Source organism: Daucus carota, chromosome 5 (genome assembly GCF_001625215.2).
Source record: "Daucus carota subsp. sativus chromosome 5, DH1 v3.0, whole genome shotgun sequence".
Classification (NCBI taxonomy): domain Eukaryota; kingdom Viridiplantae; phylum Streptophyta; class Magnoliopsida; order Apiales; family Apiaceae; genus Daucus; species Daucus carota.
In genome coordinates, this window is record NC_030385.2 from 41,545,014 (window position 1) to 41,563,098 (window position 18,085).

Here is an 18,085-nt window from a genome sequence, read left to right on the forward strand (position 1 = left end):
TAACACCAACGTATTTTAAGATTGTGATATACAACCGACGTTTAAAGTATACAATATGCGTCGCCTTTAGAAAATCCGACACCTAACACTATCTATAGTATTGGCCTTCTGTTTAACCGACGCTGTAGGTTATAGTTTATGCGTCACTTTGACTCAACTGCCGCTTTAGGTTGGACTTTATGTGTCGCCCTTTCTTTAACCAACACTATAGCATCAGTAATAATAAACAATGATTAATTTCTCTTTTTTAGTTTAAGATTTGTACCTTCTGAATTTTAATTTAAGAAATGTTTTCTTTCAGTTTAGAATTATTTTTTCTCTTAAGTAACTCAAGAGATTTTCTCTGTAAAAAAAAAACTCAAGTGATTTTCAAAAATTGAAATAATATTTTTGTTCATTTATTTCATAATTATTTGTTTAATTAAGACATAAAAGTTGTGTTTCTTATCATTTTCCTAATTTAATCATATATTCACATATTATTAAAATATATTACTATTTGTTAATATCTTATTATATTGTTAATAATGTAGAAAAATATTAGTTAAAAAATAAAATAAAATATACTTCAAAATAAATATAGTTAAAAAAAATATAATCAGGCTTGAGGCCGGCCAGTAATGAAACCATAGAAGCCAAGATTAACAAGTTTGCAGATGAAGCTGAGGTGTTACATGAGGATGCCACTGCTCAAAATTATAAAGTACTGCTTATTTGGGGGTCACAGCTGCCTGTAGAATCCTCGCAATCAATTTTTAAACACTATCAATAACATAAAATCAATATAGTATCAGCAATTTTTATTTTTTTATGAATTTTACAAGCATAAAAAGGATAAAAGGAGTTTGTTTCTTCAACTTGTTTGAAAATCTCGGTATCTGATTTTTCGAAGAGAAGCCCATAATAATATTCCTTTTTAATCAAGAACATTCAACATATATAGCACGTCTAAAGAAGCCATGTAGTGAAGAATCAACAAATATGAGCTTAGCAGCGACAATTAAAAAAAAAATAGCAGAGTTTTGACTGTCCTAGAGAGATGTTTTACTACCTGGTCCCGGAAGATGTAGTGAATTAGGAATTCTTAAAGCTCAATTATATTTTATCTGAACCAAATTTTACCAGACTACTGGCTTTCATGTTAAAACTCTGAAACCTCAATTCAACAATAAAGAAATTTTCTCAATATTGTTTTTTTTTATCCCAAAAATCACAATAAATAAACTTGGTCGGTTCATCCACTCTCTCATGATGTGTTCCCTGAAAAACTAATCGCGGCTTCCTCTCTCGACATGACAGGGGTCGGTATTCATATGCAATTCAAATCTTGAAACCTCTTATCATCTGGGGTCCTAGTTAGTTGCATGACTCTCATTTCTTTTAAGACTTTCATTTTAATGCTCTAACATTAGGGCGACAATTTCACTAGTGTTCACTTCATGAAATAGAATGAGAGGAGAATGGAATAAAAAATTATACACAAGTTTTAATTGAGAGAAAAGCAACATTGGACATCCGAAGCACACATGTAGTACAACGTTTGCATGTTTGAGAACAACACTTGTACACTCTTCTGCTAGGCTATACTAGCTAAGTCTTCCTCATTCCTGCATTGTTTTATGGACCCAATGGGAAGAGGATTGGAATATTATCTAAATATGTTGAAATACTTGCAAAAAATTTCAAAACCAAAGAAAATCTTATTAACTATCATACACCTATGCAAAAAAATAACCAATTAATTAATATAATATCATTATCTACCACAAAAGCATGATATAATTTTTTTGATCCCTTGTTTCTAAAATAAATTCTCCATATGCCCTAGACGAGCTATTATATATTCTCAAATCTAGGAAAGTTAAATCAAGCTAGTCATGAATTCCATGTATTATATTTATATTTATTCTTGTCAGTATACTGCAGGAGTCATTACTACAGTAATGCATATTTTACCAACTCATACCTGCTCCTGATAATAAGCTTGTTACCAAAAGGTTAAGCTCGAAGGAGTATGACTACAATTACAAAACTAGCTAGTTAACTATAGAACATAATTTAACTGACATTACGCCAAGGAGTTGTAGTTTTTGGCTGATTTGCATCTTTTCGATAAAATTGTACATATCATCGATCAATATAATAAAGTAGATTTTGCAGTTAAATTGTTAACACATAAAGAAATCAGGTATGATAAGATGACCTTCCAAAAAATAAGATGGTCATAGTCTTCTCCCTTGCTATGATGGGTGTCCTTTGTCTCTCTGAATTTAATCTTTAAGAATTAAAGAATAAATAAAAACCTTTTTTTAATAGAATAGCCAAAGAGATAGGGTAATATCCATGCACTTGACATCTAATATTATTGTGCAAAATGCTAGAGACTACACTGTTCTCAAAACAATTTCATTAAATTAATTGTTCATGTATATATATCAACAGCACCCATTAAATCTTACATTTTACTATCACATCATAATTTATTATTTACTTGCCACAATAGTATATATGGAGAATGTAGAGTCTGAGAGATGTAATCATAAAATATACTTTTCATTCTAGTGCAGTCAATATAGGAGTTATAGATATAACAGTTGTTCACTAACGATAACATTTGTTGCTGACAATATAATATAAAAAAGTCTTTTAAGTATGCTAATAGCACACAATATATAATAACTGATTATTAATTAAAATGAATAATTTTATTGGTGAAGATTTTTATATATCATTATAAACCGGCAATGTAGGGGCTTAGTGACAAATATAACACCTGTAATCATGAGCGACAACTTTTAATCATAACTAGTGTGGTTAGTATTGGACCCAATGACATATAATAATCGTGAATAGTGTTCCATGTATTTTTGACCATAGTACCCATAAAGGTCCTAGGGACAGGCATGAAAGTTAACAACTAATTTTTAATTAAGTGGAACATATTTATCGGTGAAGATTTTTCTTCATGCAGAGTCATTATTATTAATGAGATGAGAGTACATAAATATATGCCACCCACCTAAAAAGTGGCTTTCACACTAGCAATTGTGAATATAAATTTATTATAGAGACCATCAATGTAGGGGCCTAGTGACAAATATAACGGCTGTAATCATGAGCAATACCTTAGTCATATTGTGGTTAGTATAGGGGCCTATTGACAGCTATAATTGTGAATAGTATCTGGTTTATTTTTTTACCGTAATGCCCATAAAACTACCTAGAGACAGGTGTAATCATAAAAATTGTACAAACACGTGTTTGTTGTCAATATAATATAAAATCTAGCGGGCCTTGCCTGGATAATGGAGAAACAAACACATGAGTTAATTGAGTATATAGCAATCACACCCATTAAAATCTTCCATTCTACTATCACATCATCATCTTATTATTTATTTTTCATAATAGTAAGGTGAATGTGTAGGGCGTGAGAAATGTCATCATAAAGTTTACTTTTAATCATAGTGCGTTCATTGTACGTAGGACCCCACAAATATAACAGTAAAAATTGTATCATTAACGTTTGTTGTTGCAAATATAACATAAAGAGTTTTTCTAGTGTGTGCCCATATATAACACAAGCTAACAACTAATTTTTAATTAAGTGGAACATATTTATTGGTGAAGATTTTTCTTTATATAGGGTCATTATCATTAATGAGATGGGAGTACATAAAAATATGCCACCTACCCAAAAAGTGGCGTTCACACTAGCAATTGTGAATATAAATTTATTATAGACGGTCAATTTATGGGCCTACTGTCTACTGATAAATATAACGGCTGTAATCTTATTATTTATTTTTCACAATCGTAACGTGAATGTAGGACGTGAGAAATGTCATCATAAAGTTTAATTTTCATCATAGGGCCCACAGACAGTTGTATTCAATAACGTTTGTTGTTGCAGATTTATACATTACAAATGGGCACGACTTTTTATGTTAAAGGACATCATGTCTTGACTACAAAAACTCACCTTTGATCATCATTTTATTCACAAGTTGAACAAAACCAAAAAACCAAGAAAGAAGAAGAAGAAAACGGAGAAGAAGAAAAAGAAGGAAGGAAGGATCGAATATATCAAACATCAAAACAAAGTAAGCTAGTTGGGTCGAGGTGCAGAATGGAGAGAAAAACACAAGAGTTAGTTGCTTCGAGGAGTAGAATAGAGAGGTCTAGAAAAAGAAAACAACTATATCAACTTGATGGTTCTGATTCATCTGATTCATCTACCAGCAAAGATGCTTATAAGCCTAGACGTCGTAAAATTGTAAGTTTTTTTTTCAAACTTATAATCACGAACGAAACCCCCCAATTCTGATATATCTATGAACCAAAAGACTTTTTTTTAACATGATTCAAAATTATTTCTGTGAATTTTGTGATTCAACTTTGACTTAATTAATTGATGATAGATCTAAAGAAAATACACAATTAATTGATTATTTATTTAATATCTCGTGTACAGGAGAAAAATAGGAGTGGCGGTGAACAGAAGTACTGCCATCAGTGCAAAAGAAATGATGGGCATGTTGTGACCTGCAACAGATGTGAGAGGAAACGATATTGTACTTCGTGTATTTCAAAAAAGTATGTTTATCTGTTTTTCTTTTTTATTGATAGAAAAATAATTAGAGTGATCTAGCGTTTGATGATTAATTAATTTATGAGAAAAGGTAGTAATTTTATATAATAGCAATGACATATAAATTATATATTTCAATTATTAAAATTATATGTATATCAATTATATGGATTTTTTTATCCAACCACTTACCTATTAATATGTTTTATCTCAATTACAATATCTATATGAGTTTGTATCCGGTTATGAGTATAGGAAGTTTTTGAAGTTGGCTCAACAAATTAATATTTGTTAGAATTTAAGATTTAAGAACGTATATTCAACCATTGTACATTGGTACTGTGTAAACACTAAACAAAACAAAATTTGAGTGTTGAAGTGGAAAGTAATAATTTTTGTGGTCTTTCCACATTGATGGGTTGCTTGCATTTAATATCTGGTTTTTGCTTCTTCGTTTATAAACAGCTATCCCCAGATGAATGAGGAGGATTTTCTTATGGAATGTCCTTTCTGCCGAGACATTTGCAATTGCAAGAGTTGTTTGCGCTTGGAATTGCCCGAAAAGGTTTGTTTCTTTGACATTTTAACTTCAATCATCAATGAATTCATCAAGGTATTCATGAGGCTTATCATGGCTATATAACCTATATACTATTTTCGATGTTTTTTCCAGAACGAAACAAGGATGAGCGAAGGAGACAAAAAGAATTACGCAAAGTATCTCCTGCGACGGCTTCTTCCATATGTGAAACAAATTAACGAAGAGCAAAGTTTGGAAAAAGAGATGGAGGCACAAATTCGAGGTACACTACAACAAACTGGGCTATTTACGACGTAAACTGATATATGGTTATATTACTTAATATATATAAGTATCTGTTGACTGCGTTTCTTTTGCTCGATTCTTTTTCATTACTCTCGTTTCCTGTAGTTAAATCTATTAATTTCAGTTTACTATATATTAAGATAGAATGTATTAATTAAATGGTTGCTCCAGTTTGATTAGGGCAGGTTTTCCATTTCTAGTCATTTTAACTTGTATTGTATTATTTTCCCCAGGGTTGCCATTTTCTGAGGTCAAAGTGCAGCAAGCAGACTGCTATGTTAATGAGCGTCTAAATTGGTAAGATTTTGAATATTCTCCTCCCTGCTGTTAACTGCATGCCTTCTGCAGTTGTGCTTAATTAGTAAAGCAATGTTCTATGCAGCAACTGGTGCGAAACTTCGATTGCTGACTACCACCGGAGCTGCACAAAATGTCCGTATGATCTATGCATCTCCTGTTGCCGGGACTTGCGTGCTGGCTCTTTGCAAGCAGGTCATCCGGGAAGCATGAATCAATATAAGAACCCGGGGGTGGGGTACTTACATGGTGAAACATGTAAACCAGCTCGAAGCAATAGAACTGTGGGCACATCGACTGCAACAAAGGACGGTGGTTCCCGCGGGAAGGCAAAATTACCTGAATGGAGGCCTAACAAGGATGGCAGCATCTCTTGTCCACCGGAGAGTTTGGGTGGGTGTGGAAAAGGTATTCTGAGGCTGAACCAGGTCTTGCGAGACGGTTGGCTTTCAAACGTGATATTGAAAGCTGAAGAATTATGCCAACAGTATAATCTGGATGGCATGCCAGATCCCACACACGGGTGCTCCTGTTGTAATTTGGCAGCTGGTGATGACACGGCCACAGAGAAAATACGGAAAGCTATAGACATTCAAGCCGGAGATCACAAGCATTTTCAGGCGCACTGGTCAAAAGGCGAACCGGTGATTGTGACTGGGGGACTTGACAGAACATATGGTCTAAGCTGGGAACCGATGGTGATGTCTCGAGCAATGCATGATAAGTCCCGTACCGGTGTGACTGTCTTGAATTGTTTGAACTGGTGCAAGGTAAGTTTGTTTCTTGCTTTTATAGTATATACAGTTTTTTCTGTCTTGTTTCACAAAAAAACATTTACATTTATAGTGTATTATGAATAACCTAGAAAACAAGGAGTCTTCACCCACCTGCGGCACTGCGTACTCGATTCTTGACGATTTTTGGGTGCTCGGGGATTGCTGAAGATTCTTTTTAATAATTAATTGTGTGATTTAGTTGAATACTCTACACTTATACTACCTTGTCATGTGATAATTGTGGTCTTAAATAATTATATTGTAAACTGTTATGGATATTGAACTTATTTATTTAATTATTCGGTATTAATATAAATATAACTCTTGAAATATATATATATATATATATATATATATATATATATATATATATATATATATATATATACACTTAATATATACTTTTAATATATTAATATTTGTTGAATCCCCTCGTACCCGAATCCCCATTTGAAATTTACTGAATTCTCATATCCATGTACCACGTACTGCCATACCCGCACGTGTTCTCATGCTTTATAGTGTATAACTGAATCCACCGTTTTCCAAGTGCATATATAGTACTAGCAAATAAAGGGTATATATGAGTACTTGTTTAACAGAAGCTAGCAATTAAATGTGTAGCTCTAATAATTATGAAATCCAGTTACTAATCATTTAACTAAGTTAATTAATATTAAATGTTATCTGTCTTGCAGGAGGAATATAGCCTAAGTTTGTTCTTTAAAGGCTATACAGAGGGTAGACTTGACTTGGCTGGCTGGCCCCAAATGCTAAAGTTAAATGATTGGCCTGAATCTGGTTCGTTTGAGGATCGTCTCCCACGTCATAACGTGGAGTTCTTAAGCGCTTTGCCGTTCAAGGAGTACACACATCCACAGAGCGGCTACTTGAACCTTGCTGTCAAGTTACCGGAGGGCCATCTGAAGCCAGACACAGGTCCCAAACTATATACCGCTTATGGCTTTTCCCAGCAACTCGGACGTGGTGATTCCGTCTCCAAACTCAGCTATCATGACTCTGACGCAGTATGATCTCCTTTATAATTACAATTAGTTCTGTTCAGTGATTACCTATAAAATTAAATATAATTGAGCTAGAAGTTTTCTGTGTAAAGTAGAGTACGTAAACCACATTATTCAAATTGAATAACTCTTACCATTATTATGTCTTCTGTCGAAGGTATACGTGCTAACTCATGTCAAAGAGATGACATTCACTCCTTCTGAGCTTGCTAAGATGGAACAGCTGAAGGAGAAGCACCGTGTTCAGGACGAGAGAGAAATATATGCAGAGGGTGACATGGGAAATGGACCGGAGCCGCAGCTGGAATCCAATGATCCAGAAGAGCTGCAAAACCCAAAGAGCGGTGCCCTCTGGGACATTTACCGCAGAGAAGATGCTTTCAAATTGAAAGAATATCTGAGAAGGCATTTTAAAGAGTTCAGACATACATATTGCTTGCCGTTAAAGCAGGTACCCTTATAACTACTACTTGATGATAATTTCTTGTCGATCAGAATAGATGGATATAATGATTTTATTTTGCCAGGTTGTTGATCCCATATATGATGGGGTATTTTACCTCAACGCCGAGCATCAAAGAAGACTTAAAGAGGAATATGGCAAGTTTTCATATATAGAATTTACATAGACATTTTCTTATTATTTGATATGAAATTGCCTGGAATAATAATTTTTTCTATTTCTAGGAATTGAACCATGGAGGGTGGTTCAAAATTTAGGAGATGCAATTTTCATTCCTGCCGGCTGTCCTTTTCAAGTTAGAAACTTGAAGGTGAGATTTCAACAAAAGCTCTTAATTTACAAGTCAATCACCGTAATGTTTTTGATTTCTTGTTAAAATTAAAATATCTTCTGTTGTTCATAGCAATTTATTTTATCATGATAAGAATTTCTGACATTTCATGGTGTCCTCCTTGATTAAAAATTATTTAAATATTTATTTTTGTTCATAACAATATATTTTATCATGATATGGATACTGCTTACTAATTAATATTTCTGCATATTTCATTAGTCATGTATACAGGTTTCGACCGGTTTTGTGTCACCTGAAAGCATACATGAGTGCCTCCGTTTTACCGAGGAAATTCGTGTCCTTCCCCGAGAGCACGTGGCCAAGGAGGACAAATTAGGGGTAGGTTATTAATTTTTCTTTTTTACTACATATGATATTGTCAAAATTTATCTGCTCAAATCATATTCACTTACCATTGTTTTTATTTTAAATTTTACTTTCATGGCATCCGATTTAATTTCTTTTAGTACTTATATTCATTTATAACTGTTTTTATTCTAAATTTGTCTTTCATGACGTTGGATTTGAATTTCTTTTTGCTTCATGCAGGTAAAAAAATTAATTATTCATGCAATAAGACAAGTATCGAACGACTTGGAAGAGGTTACCAAGTAAGATAAGCTTGTATATTGATTTTTTTATGAAATACTACACATTATACAATTTAATCATAAAATATCTTGACTTTCTCCTTTGATCTAAAAATGTGCTCTTATAAAACTACTTCGCCAGTTACATCTCATCTAAACTGTTATATTTGACTCACAGAACGGAGACAGTGACTGATAGCTTGGATGTCAGTTCTGATTCTTCAGTACAGGGTGGATACATGGGTTCAGACCTAGCAAATTTGGAGATCGAAAGCTATTACCAAGAACCCAACCCAACTTTAGTACAAGGTGACTTCCAAGAAGAGGCTAATATATCTCAGGTAATCTAGGTCAATTTTTTTTTTAGCATTCACTTTTTGTTATGGCAATAAATTGTAGTTTTACTTGCTCCGCGCTTCTCCTAGATCATGTTTCTTTACTTTTTAATGCAGGAGGTTTCTGACATCTTAACCCAACGCATGAAATCTGTTACCTCGGATAATTCTCCACGTCAAGTTCCCAGGTCAATCCCTGCCGCGATGGTTGAGTTCTTCAATGAGTTGGAGGCACAAATCCAGAAAGAAAATGTGGATGTGTTAATGGTACTTCCTCCCCAAATACATCTGGATGAAGAGATCATCCAGGAGTATGAGAAGAGTTTGAAGAAACACATGTCAGGACGCCTGCTTGACCTTGCCGATGATTCAAATTTGCAAGACTTCAATAGAGTCTTGCACTTTTTGCTTGCCTCTAGGAGGATCCCCTCACATTTGCAGCAGGGATTCTTAGCTCTTCGCAGGGATCTGCCAGACTTAACGAGTAGAGCATACGAGCTTCACAAGGAAGTGAACCGGGGCATGGTTATGCCTCTGGCAAGGTCTAAAGAGCGAGAGGAACTGAAGAGCATGTTGGGAAAATATCGCCAGATCGAAGAAAATATGATGAAATTAGAAAAAGAGAAAGATACCACCATGCTCAGTATATCTAGGCTTCAAATGAGAAATGAACAACTCAACGAGGAAGTCACGAATCTTAGGACAGCTGCTGAGAATGATGTTGGGGACCGGAGCAAATTGTGTAACGATGAGGCATGGAAGCTGGAGGAGAAGATAGATCACAACTCAGCTGAGATAGTCAGACTCCAGGCCACTAATGAAGCCATAGGCGCCAAACTTGTCAAATTCTCAGATGAAGCAAAGAGGTTACACAAAGATGCCCATGCCCAACATTACAAAGTACTAAATCTTGAGGCTATGGCAGCGGCATATGAGAGAAACGTGGAGAATACTATGGATAAGTTGGTTATCATGGAGCAAAATTGGAAACAACAGGTCCAAGCACTAGACTATTGAGTACCGTGCAACAAGCATAATGTATACTTGTAACTTTTTCTTCTAAAATGGCGGGACTGTGAAAGGGCTGCCATCCTCAAACAAAGCTTCCTGTATCTTGAATAACAGCTTCCAAAATAAATGTTTTAAATTAATTTATCTCAATTTTTATGTTGTATAGCTAGTTATTCATATGTCAAGATTAAATTTATATCATATGTTTTCTAACTTATGTTCACTACAAGAAAAACCGGGTATTTTTGACCGATTACTTTTGACCGGCTTATTTTTGACCGCAAGCAGTCAAATTTATGGTCAAATTCGTATGATATCAAGTCAAGGTTAAAATTGACCGACTATTTTTGACCGCTTTCATATTTGACCAAAACCGGTCAAATTTAGCACCGGTCAAATTTATTCGGTCATATTTAGTATGTGGGTCCCTCAAAAATTAGGAGGGAAAGTTCCCTCCAAAAAAATTAGTGCTGACGTCATTATTTTTGACCGCCTTCGGTCAAAACTATAGTCGGTCAAATTTAACTTTGGGCGGCAAAATTTCTCGCTTGAAAGGGTGGAAAAATTTCAAAAAATAATTGACTGATTTCGGTCAAATTTATAAATTTGACCGCTGGCAGTCAAATTTATCCTGGCTAAATTTGACTACTCCTTAAAATGCGATTCATTCCTAATTAATAAAATAATTTTTGTAAAATAATTCTATCAATGATCCTATCGTACGGATGTTAACATATATTGATTTTATTCATGTGAAAAAATAATTAAAATATTTGAAATTTGACTTGCGTGACTTTATAAGAAAAATCGGTAAGAAGTGCTACTTCTTAAAATGAGATTTCTTCCTGATTAATAAAATAATTTTATTAACAATCCAACCATACGGATACTAAGATATATTGATTTTAGTCATGTGAAAAAATATTTGAAATTTGACTTGCATGACTTTATAAGAAAAATCTAGTAAGAAGCACTTCTCTTTAAAATGAGATTCATTCTTGATTAATAAAACAAATTTTTTAAATGATTTTTTCAATCATCCAACCGTAGGGATGCTAAGATATATTGATTTTAGTCATGTGAAAAAATAATTAAAAGATTTGAAATTTGACTTGCATAACTTTATAAGAAAATTCTAGTAAGAAATACTACTCATTAAAATGAGATTCATTCCTGATTAACAAAATAATTTTTTTTTGAATGATTTTTTCAACGATCCAACCGTACGGATGTTAAAATATATTGATTTTAGTCATGTGAAAAAATAATTAAAAGATTTAAAATTTGACTTGCATGACTTTATAAGAAAAATCTAGTAAGAAATACTACTCATTAAAATGAGATTCATTCCTGATTAACAAAATAAATTATTAAAATAATTTTTTCAACGCTCCAACCGTACGGATGTTAAGATATATTGATTTTAGTCATGTGAATATTTTTTTTTAAATATTTGAAATTTGACTTGCATTACTTTATAAGAAAAATCCAGTAAGAACTATCACTCCATAAAATGAGATTCATTCCTGATTAACAAAATAAATTATGAAAAAAAAATTCAACGATCCAACCGTACGGATGTTAAGAGATATTGATTTTAGTCATGTGATTATGTTTTTAAAAGATTTTAAATTTGACTTGAATGACTTTATAAGAAAAATCCAGTAAGAAGAACTACTTCTTAAAATGAGATTCATTCCTGATTAACAAAATAAATTATTAAAATAATTTTTTCATCGATCCAACCGTACGGATGTTCAGATAATATTATTTGAATTTAGCACCTTTTTTTAAATAATTTAATAAAATGATTATATATTTATTTTGCTTTTTTTTGAAATTAATCTATTAAATTTATTTGACCGATTTCGGTCAAATTTACATTTTCGACCAGCGGCGGTCAAATTTGCATTCAAATAATTCAAATTATTTTGTGAGGGAAATTTGCCGCCAAAAGTTAAATTTGACCGACTATAAATTTGACTGCCAGCGGTCAAATTTAGCTAAATTTGACTGCCAACGGTCAAATTTAACTAAATTTCAATCACTTTTGTTATTAGACATTTTGAATCATATTTATATGAAACTTCTAATTAGGGTTTGGTTTGTTATTCTTTTAGCATGATTTCTCGGGGATTGTTTATGGTACATCAAATCATTTCAACAGCATTATTGTGTCTATTCGGGTACAAGGCCGCAAATGGATCCTCTTCCGGAACGTCATTTCGTCGTGTGAGTAGATCAAAGAGTTTTAGACATTTTTCTAGAAGAAACGTTTGTGATTTGTTTTAATTGATTATCCCTATTTTATTTGCAGGTTTTGCAAGTGTGAGATGCGGGACGATTCTAATAGTTTGTGTATGAACTTTTATTATTGCTGCTTATATTATTCATATGGTCGGTTTTTAAATTTTGATAAACTCACTATCGAAGAATGTGATAGGTTCTCATCGATCTGTAATATAACAGGAAACAAGATCTTTTTATCAAGAATGAATATTAAAGATATGGATTAACAAGTTTAGGATATTCTTTCCTACCTGACTATCAGCTCTTCATGGAGGTTTGTAGCTGTTTGTATAAATAATTTCGACTCTATGCAATATTTGCACTTTATAAGCACCTAATTTGTAACTCAATGTTTGTTGCCTATCTGTAGGAATATTATGTGATTGCTGCAGCGTGGTATGATGTTAGAGTTTTGGGACCGTCAGGGAATTTGGAGTAGGGGTTTCAGGTTTCTACAGGAGTACTTGGTAGCTAGGGAGATTCTCTTATTAGTAGCTGATGAAGAAACGCCGTGTTAAGGATGATTTGCATCATAAATGCTTAACCTGATTTGGATCACTGATTATGTAGCTGTATTCATGCAATCAAACTCTTGTTTTGCAGATGAATCACTTGCCTCTTTATATTAACTGGAATTCACATGTAAGGTTTGGTGTCTAAATTATAATGGGAATCCATTGTCATAAAATACATATATCACACTGTTTGTATGATTTCGTATCATTGTTTTCAAAGTGGCTGCATATAGCTATTATATAAGTCAACTTGTTTTGTGACACAAAATTGGTTTATATATGTTATGGAAGAAAGACATGTATATGTGATTTATATTAAATATTGACAATTTATATATGAACTAAAGATATATTTAATATATTTGTCCTACTAAAATTGCCTAACTTTAAGCTGCTTACACAAATCTATTGCCATTAGCCTCTTGACCTTCTTTCGAGTGTTAGTTTAAATTAAAGAAAATCTACAATTGGCAATCTTGTCCATGCTACCCAGACATCTGCAGTTGCGATTGCAAGAGCTGTGTAGGCTTAAAGTTGCCAATAAAAGTTTCTTTATTCAACAGTTTTACTTTTTTCATCAATGAGCTGATTAATGTATTTGTGAGACTTGCCATGGTTATATGCAGTGGCGGAACCAGAGGGGGGCTAGGGGATGCTAGAGCCGCCTAACCTAAAAAATACAGTGTATATTTTATTTCCAGCTCCCGTTGAATTTGTGATGTCAATATAATTTTATTAGTCCCGCTGAATTATAAATGTCATAGAGAGTGACTTAATATAAAAGAAGAAAAGAGAAGGCACTTCGTCTAAAGAGAGTCTAATTAACAAATACATTCAAACGGATACACTCAGAGCAACTAGATCACGCAAACTGTATGATGCATGTTGAGTACTTTGTACATCAGAAAAATAATATAAAATATAGTTAAGAGAGAAAGTGTGCTCCTCATTGTTGAGGAAGCAAATAGAGCTCTTAAGTTCTTAAAGAGGTGCTAGGAAACATAGAGCTACTACTTTGTATTGGCTCTTTGGATCTTAGAAATTAATTTTCAAATTTCAATAACTCAAAACTGGTCTGCCTTGCACAATTTTATCCAAAGGATTTCTCTTTACTAGACTTGGAGTTGTTGCCAAATCAGTTACACAATTTTATCTATGATATGAGAGCGGAGATTAATCTGGACTTCAAAATATAGGAGATTTTTCTGTCATGATGGTTAAAACACACAGACACACTACTTATCTCTTAATTTATTTTCTGGTTGAGTTAGCTCTGGTTTTACCGGTTGTCATTGCTACTGTTGAGAGAGTTTTTTTTGCTATGAAAGCGATCAAGACTTATCAGCGCAATAGGATGGAAGATGTATGAATGAATGATAATATGATGATATATATTGAGAAAGCTATTTATGCAAGTATAGATGACGAAATATTTTTCAGCCCCCCTAATTTTTAGTCCTGGTTCCGCCACTGCTATATGACCTAAATACTCTTTGGATGTCTTTTCAAGAACAAAGCAACGCTCAACAAAGACTCGTCCTCCTCCACTCAACATCACAGAAACAATAATATTAATTACTGCTCTTCCTGCAGACTCCAGCCTGGAGTACTTTTCACACTGCATTTTCTCTGTGCAATACTAATAATGACATCCCAGTGATTCTTGATCAAGAAGGTGGTCACCATGCTGCCTGGATAGAGTGCTCTATTTGTCAAGATATTATATAATTTTGAACACATTTGATTATCTAAAAAGCTCGATTAGCCTAGCAGGCCTCCCGAGATGATGGTCCAAAACTGGAGGTTGACCTGATAAAATTAGCTTAATATATGGCTCAAATTCCACTTTGATTATTATCAAGATATTCAACTCCAAAATTTTATTGAGCCAAAATTCCGACCAGACACATTAATTTACACTCCTATTTATACAAATTAAACCGCGGTTAATTATAAATGATAAATTTGATTAATTTTTTCAATAAATTTGAAATAGTTTATAGTGTAATCATCATAATTTCATATTTATTTATATCTACAAAATTGATATTGTGAAAGTTAAAATTTAATATATTGTAGGTGAAAATTAAAACCTACACATTTGTATTTTTTTTAATATTATATCTATAACAAAATTTGATAAGTTGTTGATGAAAATTGAAATTTCGACATTTGAAATTTAATAAAATTTGAAATACCTCTTTATTTTCAAGATTTAATTAAAATACATATATGTGTGTATAATATCAAATTATTTTTGCAACAAAATCACTGACAACTGCTATAAAAACGTAACAAATTAGGATTCTAAATAATAAATATTAACTCTTATTGTTAATATAATAATTTTATTTTTTAGTCCTTATTGAAAAATTTATGTGAGTAATGAATGTAAGTATATATCTTGGCATGTAAATTTTTTAATTTTTAAAAACCGTAATTTGTCTCAAACATAGTTTAGATGATAAATATTTTTTTGATAGCCTAGCCCTTGTGATTCAGATCGAGACTTTTAAGCAATATTTGGTGAAATAATTAATTTGAGGTTATTTTTATTTTGGACCATATTTTACTTATGGACTAGAATTAATATATCCGGTGGGCCTTATGTTATTCATTTCCAAGCCCAAAAAAACCCTAGCCTAGGTTACTTGGTATGTTCTATATAACCTAACCATATGTACATAAGTCGGTGGCCGTCTCCATAATCCTCCACTGTTCTTCATCTTCAAAGTAAACGATCTAAATCATCTTAAACAGGATAAACAATGGATGATCAAGACTCTTCTTGCGATGAAGACACCGATGACAACGGCCATCATGTCTTTTTGAGGTTTTTTCATTTATTTATATCTGATTTCAATTTGTGGCTTATATAATGTGTATATACACTTTAATTGTGTAATTTGATAGATCTTATGCATATGTGATTTATTAGTTTTTTGGGAAGAAGAGGAATTTCAATCACTTTTGTTATTAGACATTTTGAATCATATTTATATGAAACTTCTAATTAGGGTTTGGTTTGTTATTCTTTTAGTATGATTTCTACAGGATTGTTTATGGTACATCAAATCATTTCAACAACATTATTGTGCCTATTCGGGTACAAGGCCGCAAATGGAGCCTCTTCCGGAACGTCATTTCGTTGTGTGAGTAGATCAAAGAGTTTTAGAAATTTGTTTAAAAGGAAACATTTGTGATTTGTTTTAATTGATTATCCATATTTTATTTGCAGTTTTTGCAGATGTGAGATCAGTATGATCCTGATGGGATTATGGTTGATGTTCCGGTGCCACGGTGCAAGTATGGGTATGAACTTTTATTACTACTGCTTATATTCTTCATATGGTCAGTTTTTTTCGATTTTTAATATAATATTAAATCAGTCGTTCTGATGTGATAGGTTCTCATTTGTAATATAACAGGTAATAAGATCTTTTTATGGAGAATGGAGATTAAAGATCTGGATTAAAAAGCTCAGGATATTCTTTCCTACCTGAGTATCAGCTCTTCATGGAGGTTTGAAACTCTATTTATAAGTAATTTCGCTCATATGCAATACTTGCACTTTATAAGGACCTAAATTTCTAACTCAATGTTTGTTGCCTGTCTGTAGGAATATTATGTGATTGTTGCAGCGTGGTATGATGTTAGAATTTTGGGACCTGTTTGGCCCAATATCAACCCAAAGCCCAGCGGAAGCTCAAAGAATAAGGGGTCCAGGAAGAAAGCGCATGCAAGGCACATGACCGGGTTGGGGATGTTGGTACTCAAACAACTCCGAGAAGAGAAGATCCAGAGCAGGGGTTTGAGGTTTCTACAGATGTACTTGAGATCGAGATCGGGGGATTCTCTTGTTAGTAGTTGATGAATAAATACCTGATTTGGATCACTAAGTAGCTAGCTGTATATATGCAATCAAAATCTTATTTTGCAAACAAATCACTTGCCTCTTTATATTAATTGGATTTCACATGTAAAGTTTGGTGCCTAAATTATAAGGGTCATCCACCGGCATAAAAAATATATGTATCACACTGTTTGTATGATTTTGCACATTGTTTTCAACGTGGCTGCATATCGTCATTCTGTATGTCAACTTGTTATTTGACGCAAAATTCTCGAATCCGATTGAATTTAAGATCAACGAAGAGTTAGTTTATATTATGGAAGAAAGACATGTATATGTGATATATATTAAATATCAACTAGTTATATATGAACTAAAGATATATTCATCTTGTTTACGTTCGAGTGTTTATGGAGAGTCTACTATTGGCTATCTTTCTTGGGCACACCCTTGTAGGCGTTGTAGCTACAAAAAAGAATCTCAGGAATGATAACTGATTTAAATGATTATATTTTGAGGTTTGTCCATTCAACCGAGACATCTGCAATTGCAATTGTAAAAGCATTGTACACTTAGAGTTGCCAATAAAAATTTCTTTCTATAACAGTACAAGACTTCTCCCTTATGTTGATGCCCCTCATAGAAATGGTCAATATAGAACTATCAGCTGAAACGACTTGAGCACATACAATATTTATGAAACCAGCAGTGACGGCAAACAAACTCTGGAAAAGATTAATGGAAGAATGTCATTCAAATGATAGGTTTGGTTTGGTTCTATTTGCTTATGATTACTAATCTGAACTCTCCCCGTTCCAAATCAACCAACAGTACAACCCAGCCCTCTGAACACCGACAGCCCATCAAGAAAGATCAAACCCAGGAGATCGTAAAGGGAAAAAAAAAGAAAGAAAGAAAACTCAAACCAAGTCTCCAAGACTCCAACACTGACATCTCTATAATGAAAAGGTTTACAATTTCCGGATAATCTTTTACATAATTTACTCACACTCGCGCCCTTGGACTATTGGATCTTAACCCCTTCACCCTCAAGCAAAAGTAAAACCCTCAAACCAAGTCCTCAACACTAACATATCTATGATGAACAGGTATACAATTGGCGGATAAACTTTTACATAATCTACTCACGCTCGCGTACTTGGACTATTGGATCTTAACC

At 33.2% G+C, this 18,085-nt stretch overlaps 1 protein-coding gene and 1 long non-coding RNA gene across 2 annotated transcripts; both read left to right on the forward strand.

Moving 5' to 3' along the window:
• Positions 1 to 4,024: 4,024 nt before the first annotated feature.
• Positions 4,025 to 10,353, forward strand: LOC108221768 (lysine-specific demethylase JMJ26-like). Its single transcript, XM_064094055.1, has 14 exons — positions 4,025 to 4,276; positions 4,475 to 4,596; positions 5,057 to 5,156; positions 5,265 to 5,394; positions 5,651 to 5,714; positions 5,800 to 6,484; positions 7,189 to 7,518; positions 7,673 to 7,966; positions 8,043 to 8,115; positions 8,203 to 8,288; positions 8,532 to 8,651; positions 8,862 to 8,923; positions 9,081 to 9,243; positions 9,355 to 10,353. Exons 1-14 carry the CDS (start codon positions 4,130 to 4,132, stop codon positions 10,252 to 10,254), a joined length of 3,276 nt encoding a protein of 1,091 aa, XP_063950125.1. The 5' UTR covers positions 4,025 to 4,129; the 3' UTR covers positions 10,255 to 10,353.
• Positions 10,354 to 15,744: 5,391 nt separating this feature from the next.
• On the forward strand, positions 15,745 to 17,123 carry LOC108220890 (uncharacterized). Its single transcript, XR_001806820.2, has 5 exons — positions 15,745 to 15,885; positions 16,093 to 16,204; positions 16,291 to 16,364; positions 16,481 to 16,574; positions 16,672 to 17,123. It is a non-coding gene; the product is annotated as an uncharacterized LOC108220890 (long non-coding RNA).
• Positions 17,124 to 18,085: the final 962 nt, after the last annotated feature.

Coding starts and splice junctions, on each gene's coding strand:
- LOC108221768 (XM_064094055.1), top strand. CDS start 4,130: ATGGAGAGAAAAACACAAGAGTTAGTTGCTTCGAGGAGTAGAATAGAG. Junction 5,157..5,264: donor GCTTGGAATTGCCCGAAAAG/GTTTGTTTCTTT, acceptor TGTTTTTTCCAG/AACGAAACAAGGATGAGCGA. Junction 8,289..8,531: donor TTCAAGTTAGAAACTTGAAG/GTGAGATTTCAA, acceptor ATATTTCATTAG/TCATGTATACAGGTTTCGAC.